This window comes from Pyricularia oryzae, chromosome 1 (genome assembly GCF_000002495.2).
Source record: "Pyricularia oryzae 70-15 chromosome 1, whole genome shotgun sequence".
NCBI classification, from domain to species: Eukaryota; Fungi; Ascomycota; class Sordariomycetes; order Magnaporthales; family Pyriculariaceae; genus Pyricularia; species Pyricularia oryzae.
Window position 1 is genome coordinate 5,806,729 of NC_017844.1, and position 9,416 is coordinate 5,816,144.

Consider the following 9,416-nt stretch of genomic DNA (forward strand, 5'->3'; position numbering starts at 1 on the left):
ACATTCTAGTTCTAGTACTCAGCGTTATCAAGTCAATGAATACTGTATCAAAGGCTCGGATGATATGACTAATAATACTAAAATCTGTATTTTCATTGTCATTGAACTATGTAGAGTATGAATGATCATGGGTATTCGTGGCAAAATAAAAAAAAACCATGCTTTTTGTCTCAAACCTCTAGCGGGCACATAATTGAGCGCAAACATAAACATCGCATGATTAAGCAATCTCTCGTGTCTTCTCCACATGTGCACCACTAGAGACGCCGGCCTCTTCTTCCTTGGTCTTGTACACCGCATCCTGCTCCTCGGCATCCGCGTTGCCGTAGCGACCGATACGGTACCAGGGCAGAGCGAAAAGCCGGTCCATGCTTTCGAGCGACCTTCCAGCCGTCTCGGGAACAAAGAACCAAACCCAGAAACCACCCAGGATCGTGATTATAGCAAACGTCCAGAAGGATCCGTTGGGGTTGATGCCACCCTTCCCGAAGGGCAGGAGCATGTTGGGTAAGGCGCGTGCATTGCCATACTGGTTGGCAAAGTGGAAAGTCATGGCCATCGACGTGGCCAGGGCTCGGATCCTCAGGGGGAACAGCTCCGAGGTAAGGAGGTATTGCATCGAGTTCCAGCCCAAGGCCCAGCCGAAGCCGCTGATGTATATCATGGCAATAGCGCCCTTGGAGGCTCCCAGCTGCGCGTCGTTCATAGCGAGAGCTTCATCAACGCCCAGCTTAGGTACTGCAGTGAGGAAGCTGGCAACGTAGATCATTGACACAGCTTGCAAGCTGATACCGATGAGGAGGGAGCGCTTCCGGCCGATCACATCGACGAGGAACAGAGCGCAGATGATGGCAGCGATAAGCTTGACAATTCCGAAAACGGCGGTGACGAGGAGAGTCTCGTTTGTGCCTGCGATGCCAAGCAGCTTGAAGAGATCCGGGGCGTATAGCGTGATAGATCCGGCGCCCGACCACTGCGACATGATCTGAGCCATCAGGGCCAACCAGATACGGTAGAGGTTGCTGGGAACGGTAAACATCTCCTTCAGCATGCCCCAGAAACCAGTGCCCTTGGTTGCCTCCATCTCCTCTTGATGAGCCATCTCAATAGCTGCAATCTCGTTCAACACGTAGGGGTGATCCTCTGGGAGGTTGCGCAGGCGGGCCATGTTGTACTGAGCGGCTTCATGCTTGCCCTGCTTGATGAAGAACCTGGGAGACTCGTACTGCATGAAACTCAGACAGAAGATGATGGTGGCAAACATGATGTGAAGAGATGTAGGAACCATCCAACGAGCAGGCGTGTTGTCGCCCATGTTGATCTGGCAGCCGTAGTTGGCGAAATAGGCCAGCACGATTCCCAGGTAGACGAAACCGGTGAAAATGCAGGTGCAGAGACCTCGGACCTCTGGTGGCGCGATCTCGGCAATGTAGACGGGACCGACGACAGGAGTTTGCTGTTACCATGAACATGTCAGTCTCGAGCCACCGTTGTTGTCACGTTTTTTGGGTTCAAAACGTGTCGCAAAAGTATTAGTCTAGGTACTTACTCCGACTCCCAAGCCAGCGATGAACCTTCCAGCGTAGATCATTCCAAGGTTACCATTGGCACCTAGGAAAAGCCCAATGCCCAGAATCCAGATGGCGCAAAGCTGCCTGACGGCCCAGATTCGTCCTATGCGATCGCAGACCAGAAAAGCACTGTAATCATGGGGCGATGATGTTAGCAAGATGAGCACGGTCGAGTAGGATCTTTGCAACGCATATATTTCTTTTCCAACCATGGCTCTGGTTCCTAGGTCCCAAAACCAGAGAGGCCAAGACTGTACAAAGCAGAGCAGAGAGGGTACTTACAATAGCGAGCCACCAACAGAACCAATCTGCACCATGGCTGATACATTGGCCTTGATGTTAGCCTGATCGACTGTGCTGTAGGACTTGTAGTTGATCGAGTCCTGAAAGTTTTTGCTGTTGAAAGCACCCGAGATCAAGCCCTCATCCACACCACGTGCGGCGCCGAGGAGCGCAAAGGAGAGCACGGCGAACCATAGGCGCCAGTTGAAGACCTCGGGCGGAACATTGAGGTTCTTCAACTTGAAGACGTTGACCGGCTTCTTGGGTCCCGCCATCGTATGAAATCAGTCCCCGTCGACGTCGGGGGGAGCAGCTGGCTGAGGTGGGCGTAGACGGCTGGTGAATGGCAGTCAAGGTCCGTCGGAGAGTGACCAGAGAGGGAGCGTCTTGCACAACAACGAGAGCATTTCTCAACCGTCTCTCGAGCTCGAGGGCGGCACAAGCTGCCCTTTTAAGATGGAAAGAGCAACCATCCCGCAGGGGAGAGCAAAAGAAAGAGCGGTGGTACTCGGGAGAATTGTGGACCCTAGGTACCTTAGCTTGCCGCCCTGCATTAACCCTGCAGCAACCTTGTCGAGGCTCCGGAAATGTGATATTTGTCACTACTGCAGTAACGCAGTTGAAAGGCAAGGTACCTCATCTAGCTGCTCAGGACACAGAAGAACCTCGTGTTTTGCCCGGGTGTAAACTCTTTTCCCTTGTAGTAAAACGGATCCCTTCGGTAACATCCCCCACCTCCCCATTCCCCAATCGCCCCCCGTCATGCCCGTATTTTTTGACTCGTGAACCAAGTACTGTAGACAGATGGTCGGTATGAGGTAGGTATGAAATGAAAGGTGGTGTGCCCTAAAAGGGAGCACTACCTTGATAAAAGTTGCGCATTGCGGCCCTGAGCATTTCTGCCGATGTTGCCAGTTGCTCGCACCTCATATTAAGGTGAGTTCATCTCGATTTTTCATCGCGAGAAACAAGTGCCTGTTCAGTTCTCTTCTCCTACGAAAAGACCATCTCGATTATCTGATCTGGTCACACGCGCAATGATCCCCACAGCCCAGCGGGGATAAACTTATGCTTCGTAAATAAAGAGATTGTGAAGGCTGGAGTAAAACTGGGTTAGCAAACCTACCAACCAATCCCACCACCGAAATGACAAATAAGTCAGATAGCGCTCGGGAAAGAAGGCCGACCACATGGAGAACGTGTGGGCCGTTTCCCCAAGACTAGACTAGGTCTGGGTCCAAGTAAGCTTAGACTTAGTAATGATGCTGGGGTGGCGAGCAGACCTGGTACTTGCCGACAATCCGGTCGCTGCGAAAAGCCAAAGAAAAAACAAGGAAAATATCCCTCACACGCACATGGAGCACCATCTCATTTAGTCTGAACATTGTCTGGACCAAGGTGGAGTGGGGTGCTGAACCAAACGAGATGGCACCTGCGGAGTGGTGTGCGGGGAAGCGACATGAGGTGAATTTTACTGATACAATGGGGCTCAATACGTGGATATCAAGAAAAAAAATATCAAACGTTGTGAATTTGATAGAATCGAAAGAATTGAGCCTCATATCAACTTGCAAACACCAAGCTTTGACCAAGGCGCAGCTAAGAAGTTATTTGCCAAGCAAATCGGGATTGGCGCAGCCAGTCTACTTGGCAATGATCGCTTGCCTTACTTGGCAAATGCCCAGAAGGCTTAATTAACCGTTTTGGAGAGTCGGCGCCTGCCGCAGGCTGCACCTCAATTCGAGACAGTCACTTTTTGACGTCGAATCAAAAAGAAAGACCAGAACTAGACTAGAGCTAGAACTAGAACGAGATGTGTATTTTAGTCTGAGACTTCTCCAAGGAAATGGTCAAGTTGGTTTGCTTGGCAAATTTACGGACTTCTCGTCGAGGGAGCCACTTAATACCCAGCACGGAAATTCATCCGACTACCATACCGCTCAGGACAGTACACCGTACCGGTAACTGGCTCAACTTTGCTGGTCCTTGTCCTGGTACACCGTACGACGAGATTTAGAGTGCCGAACTTGTAGCGAACAATTCTGGCTCGCGACTCGGGGACTGCCAAGATCGCCACCGACAAAGCTCGTTGGTATTATTCGAATCCCAGCAAGCCCAGTACCACGAGTAAACCCCATTTCCCCGCACCCCACAGTCGTGCCATGGTACCGTAAAGGTAGTAAACGCTGTAGGCCGCTGATCGGGGCTGTCACGCCGGAAGTTCTATGTAGGTACGTTACCATACGGCAACATGACTTTGGCTTCCTGTACTTTTCTGATGCAAGCTGAGAGGTCTCGTTCAGCAATTAGGTTGTCGTCATGATACGATTTTTTCGGGTGTGCCATGGAGTGCAGCCGGTTTCTCCCGCTGAATGCGACTATAGTGCCTCACAGACCAGGGTACTATCTGCATGGGCGAATCATTGTGCTGCGCTTTACAACTTGTCTTTCAGCATTTTATTTTGCGAATACTAAACACTTAATGCATCTTCAGCTTCGCTGCTGGCGGAAACTAGTCTAGCGCATCTGCTGGACAGATGACAACCTCTGCTACTATCAAGACGGCTAGTCAACAGTTTCGGGTTTCTCCGAGTCAAGAGGGGTATCGCTCATATTCATTACCTCCCGAATGCTTCACTACAGTCTACTATGTAAGTCAGGCATGATGTTTCTCATGACTTGGTTATTTGCTCCTGAAACTTTTTGGCCCATTCCGTAAACTCGTCCGTTTCCGCCTCCCCCCATGGTTTCCTTAGTAGTTCTGCAACTTTGGAGGCCTCGCCAAATTTTTCCTTCATTTCAAGATCGATCCTTTCTTTATCCAACCCGTAGAATGCATCTGCAACATCACAGAGGCCGTCGATCATCCCACCGAGGATGCGAAAAGTATCCCCAACCCTGTCAAGGTCCGCACACGGTGTCGACGTCGGTAGCTTTGGCAAAGTCTTGAGTCTCCTTTTGTTGATGGCCTGATATAATAATGTCATCAGGCGAAGCCGTCGTAAACATGATTCCAACCTCTCTCTTATTTTGTCAGGGTCGTCGGCCGGGATTGTACTGTGAGAGTTCATAATGTCGTCAAGCATATCCTGAGCAGCCGTGAGTTTGTTCTCTGGGCCATCAAAGTCGCTCGCATCGTCATCCTCGTCACTCTCGCCAGTCTCTTCACCCCACTCCTTCAATTCCTCCATCACATCCTTCAGTTCGTCGCGATACCTCTCCACTTTCTCGACGAGGCATCCCGCTATGCCCTTGTCCGCCAGCCGCTTGACCTCGTCGCAACGGTTCCAAACAATGCCCGTAACCTGTAAGCTGTGCGATTTTGAGTTCGTACCATTTTCCAAGCCGTCGGACAAGGCCTTCCCGTTGGTCGGTATAATCTGGACGAGATCTCGGAGCGCATGCAGCACACTGCGGCAAGCAGCGACCAGTATATCCCGGAAGGGGCCAGTGTAGCGACTGGGGACGCAGAGCTGTGCTGCCGATACCAGAGACGGCACTGGACCCCCGATGAGTTCGCGGAGGACTTTCGATATCGCACTGGGTGTGAAGGGCTCGTTTATTACGAGCAGAGATATTTTGGTGGTGTGTGCGCGTACGAGGGCTGCCGAATCTCTTGCCAGCGCGACAACGTCCAACTCTGGCCTATCTTCTATCGTGACAGTTGAAAGACCGTCCAGGATGTCTATGGACTGACGGACAACTGTGTCTGCAGTCTCAATGGTAGAGCGTAGGGAACCAACATCGTTGGCCGCCCTGCCTGGCGCCGCTGATGAGGGCATTTTTGAGGTGCCACTGGGCAGGAGAATAATGGGTAAAAACGAGCGAGAATTCTTTTAGAATCTATGTTCTGGATTGAAAGCTCGGATTTGCTGTGACTGTGTTGATGAGGCATCAATATGCACCTCAGGTCTCTATAACTGATAGCGGGGTATATCAGCTACGCGCTGTAAACGCGTTGGCTGATCAGATCCCTAGATAAAAAAAAAAAAAAGTTCGCGGGGCACAATTGGATATGACGCAGGTGCATACAGTGTATGATAGACTATAGCTGTAAACAACACTGTACCGCACGGTCATTTGTATCGGCTTGCACAGGGGTCCGAGCCGCCAAGCCGGGGTGCCAGACCGGACAGCTGGCTTTGAGTTCAACACATCCAACAGAATTGAGCCAGGAGCTCTCAGTCATTGACGCCTCACCTCACCGTAATTTAACAATTCCCTTTATTGTTGTAGGGGTGCTCGGGTCTCAGTCAAGCAGTGCTTGCATCTTTCATTTCCTTTGGACCCTATAGTTGTTTTTTTTTATTTGCACAATGCGGCAGGAAACTTCCCTGGTACTTCTGAGCACCGTTGCTGGCATTAGCTTAGCTGGTGCTTCTTCGGTGCCGAGGGGCGTTGGACCTGAGTGTAAGCCGGACACCGCATCTAAATCTTGACAGCCCGTCTTGATGTATCAAGATGATATTTATATCATCTGAGTTCCCTGGACAAAAGCCATCATATGCTAACATCGGCCTATTCGCAATACAGTCGCCAGGTTTTACGAGCCAAAGGACAGGTTCACCTGCATCAACCACCCCGCCATTGTCCTCAAACCTTCCCAGGTAAACGACAACTCATGCGATTGTCCCGATGGAAGTGATGAGCCTGGAACAGCCGCTTGCGCCTACCTCGACCCTCTGTCACCCGAGCAGCCGCTGGCCAAGTCCCTCAGCGGCACCACCAACGCTTCCAATGCCCTTCCCGGCTTCTGGTGCGAGAACAAGGGCCACGAGCCTGGGTTCGTCCCGTTCATGTATGTCAACGATGGCATCTGCGACTATGAGCTTTGCTGTGATGGCTCGGAGGAGTACGCACACATCAATGGCGTCAAGTGTGAGAACAGGTGTGACGCCATTGGCAAGGAGCACCGCCGGCTCCTGGAGGAGCGCAAGGCCAGCAAGGACAAGGCAGTCAAAAAGCGTCGGACGCTGGTCAAGGAGGCTAAGGAGCTCCGCCGCCAGGTTGAGGCGCGCATCACCAAGCTGAAGAGCGAGATTGGTGAGCTCGAGACCAAGGAGGCCGACCTGCGAAAGAAATTTGAGGAGGTTGAGAGGTCCGAGAAGGGCAAAATCGTTAGGAGCGAGGATGGCCAGGGTGGAAAGTTGGGCGTCCTTGTCGGTCTGGCCAAGACTCGCATTGCTGAGCTGAGGAACACGCTTTCCAAGGTTGTTGACCAGCGTGACGACCTCGAGGACAGAGTCCAGGAGCTGGAGAACATCCTCAAGACTTTCAAGGAGGAGTACAACCCCAACTTCAACGACGAGGGCGTCAAAACCGCCGTCAAGGCCTGGGAGGACTATGCTGCCAAGGACAACAGCGGCAGACACAGCGACCTGCCTGAGGATGAGATTACCACCATCCTCAAGGAAGACGGACCGGACAATGGTATTGACTGGAAGGAGTTTGCCGAGGACGAGGGCACCGACACTGATATCAGTAAGATTCACCTAGGCTAAAGAAACTTGAGTGGCTTGGGATATTTCTAACCTCAATTGTTTCCACCCAACAGTTTACAGCTTTGAGGCCTACCTTCCCGAGCCTGTCAAGGAGTTCATCCACGAAAAGATTGTTGCTTTCCGCGTCTGGATGATCGAGAACGGCCTCCTCGCCGACAGCCCCACCCGCGGCGAGTCCCGCCTTGTTTCCGCCGCCCGCGATGCCGCCGACGCCGCCGCCAACGACCTGAACAGCAAGCGACAGAGCCTGACCTCGGAAGAGGAAGAGGTCGCCAAGGACTTTGGAAAGGATGACGTCTTCCGCGCCCTCAAGGGCAAGTGCGTCAGTGTCGAGTCGGGCGAGTACGAGTACGAGCTGTGCTGGATGGACCAGACGACGCAAAAGTCCAAGAAGGGCCACGGCAGCACCAACATGGGCAACTTCAAGTCGTTCGACGTCGCCGAGGCGGACGAGGAGGAGCGCATCGACGGCAAGGGTCTCGGGCGTGGGCCGAGGACCGTCCTGCGCTACGAGGATGGCCAGGGCTGCTGGAACGGACCCAACAGGAGGACGGATGTTTGGCTTGCATGTGCTGAGAAGGATGAGCTCTGGCGCGTGGCCGAGGCAGAGAAGTGTGTCTACAAGATGGAGGTTGGCACGCCTGCGGTCTGTGAGGATGATACGCAGGGTACCAAGGCACCTGTCAAGGATGAGTTATAAATAAATCGGTCGATTTGATGGATCGTAGAGATTTATCGGTTTCTACGGTCATGTCGGCAACGTGGGAGTAGATATTAAATTGCATGCCAAGGTTCAAGGTTCTGAGGTGTCATCCACATCATGGATCCCAAAGTTGTTCATCTGCGTTGAGTGTTGGCAATGGGTATCATTAACGTCTATTTCATGAGCAAGTAATCAGATGTGTAGCTTATATCATCTTGCCGCGGCAAGTTTCCTCCTCTTATTCCTCTCCTCCTGTTCGGCCATGACCTTGGCCGTCAGCGAAGCTGTCATCGGGTTGTTGATGTGTGCCTTCTTGTTCTGGTCTTTTGAGGCTCCGTTCTCCTTCTCTCCGCCCTTGATAGCATCCTCTTTGCCATCTTCAGCCTTGCGCTTCTTCTTCTTCCCGTTGCTTTTGTCTTTCTTCAGGTTGTGTGACAAGCCCTTCTCCTTCAAATCAACCATCCGCTGCCTCAGCCTCTCAAGCTCCGCATCCTCTCTTGGCAGTATGGATATGACATTTTGCTTCTCAAACGTCTCGCTGCACTCGGGACAGGCCAAGTCTGTAATCTTGTCCATCGCCAGCTCGGCAAAAACATGACCGCACGGCACTAAGTAAACCGCCTTGGTTGCTGGCCCAATCTCCTTGAGCGAAACCGGACAAGCCCAGATTTGATCGCTCTCGGCCTTGTGTCCCGGCGGCGCGTACTTTTTGAACTTGAGTTTGACCACGTCGCGCAGGGACGTGATACCCGTCTCTGCGAACCTCTGAGCCTTGCCGCTGCCGTCGTCGGCCTCCTCCGAGGGCATAAGGCCCTGCAGCACGGCTTCGTAATTCAAGAGCCGGCCGCGCCAGTCGCTGACCGCATTGTCCATGTCGAGCTTCTCGTCGCTGATGGCGCAGTGGGTCCACGCATGACCGAGAGATTCCAGCAGTGTCGACTTGAGTTCCGAGACGGAGGGGAGGCGGGCGGATTCCTTGACGAGCTCCCGGCGCTTGGGGATGGATCCGCCATCGTTACCCATGGTGGCGAGCCGGTGGGGTATTGTTATTTGAGTGTATCAAGTCGGAGAGCGTGATGGTGGTTGGTCGCGCAAATTTTAGTTCTTTGATGAATTTGACTTTGCGAATAAAAAGAGGAAGATGGATGATTTAATGTGTGGCGATTGTGCAGTATTGATAAACTACAACTGGAATAGACTCCCGACCAACCTCAATGGCTTGCAGCATGCATGAAAGTATCTTGTCCGGAACCCTGGTCGCCGCGTTGATAAGATAAAGTCGCGCTTGGTTTCTCCAACCTTACTGACCGGTGCTAGTGGGGTGTCCCCCAGATGACATGCGCCAATAAGGGTCAAGAT

The 9,416-nt window shown here is 52.3% G+C and overlaps 4 protein-coding genes across 4 annotated transcripts; 1 reads left to right on the top strand and 3 right to left on the bottom strand.

The window, feature by feature from the left end:
• Positions 1-78: 78 nt before the first annotated feature.
• MGG_05600 (quinate permease) lies at positions 79-2,868 on the bottom strand. Its single transcript, XM_003710433.1, has 3 exons — positions 1,854-2,868; positions 1,550-1,700; positions 79-1,456 (listed from the first exon to the last, which is right to left on the bottom strand). The coding sequence occupies exons 1-3, from the start codon at positions 2,126-2,128 to the stop codon at positions 221-223; spliced, it is 1,662 nt and encodes a 553-aa protein (XP_003710481.1). The 5' UTR covers positions 2,129-2,868; the 3' UTR covers positions 79-220.
• A 1,524-nt stretch (positions 2,869-4,392) lies between these two features.
• Positions 4,393-5,820, bottom strand: MGG_05601 (uncharacterized protein). The gene has a single exon (XM_003710434.1). It carries the CDS (start codon positions 5,633-5,635, stop codon positions 4,526-4,528), a length of 1,110 nt encoding a protein of 369 aa, XP_003710482.1. The 5' UTR covers positions 5,636-5,820; the 3' UTR covers positions 4,393-4,525.
• A 194-nt stretch (positions 5,821-6,014) lies between these two features.
• On the top strand, positions 6,015-8,297 carry MGG_16417 (uncharacterized protein). Its single transcript, XM_003710435.1, has 3 exons — positions 6,015-6,263; positions 6,387-7,334; positions 7,408-8,297. The coding sequence occupies exons 1-3, from the start codon at positions 6,170-6,172 to the stop codon at positions 8,052-8,054; spliced, it is 1,689 nt and encodes a 562-aa protein (XP_003710483.1). The 5' UTR covers positions 6,015-6,169; the 3' UTR covers positions 8,055-8,297.
• Positions 8,091-9,298, bottom strand: MGG_05603 (uncharacterized protein). The gene has a single exon (XM_003710436.1). The coding sequence runs from the start codon at positions 9,078-9,080 to the stop codon at positions 8,268-8,270; it is 813 nt and encodes a 270-aa protein (XP_003710484.1). The 5' UTR covers positions 9,081-9,298; the 3' UTR covers positions 8,091-8,267.
• Between the last annotated feature and the right edge of the window lie 118 nt (positions 9,299-9,416).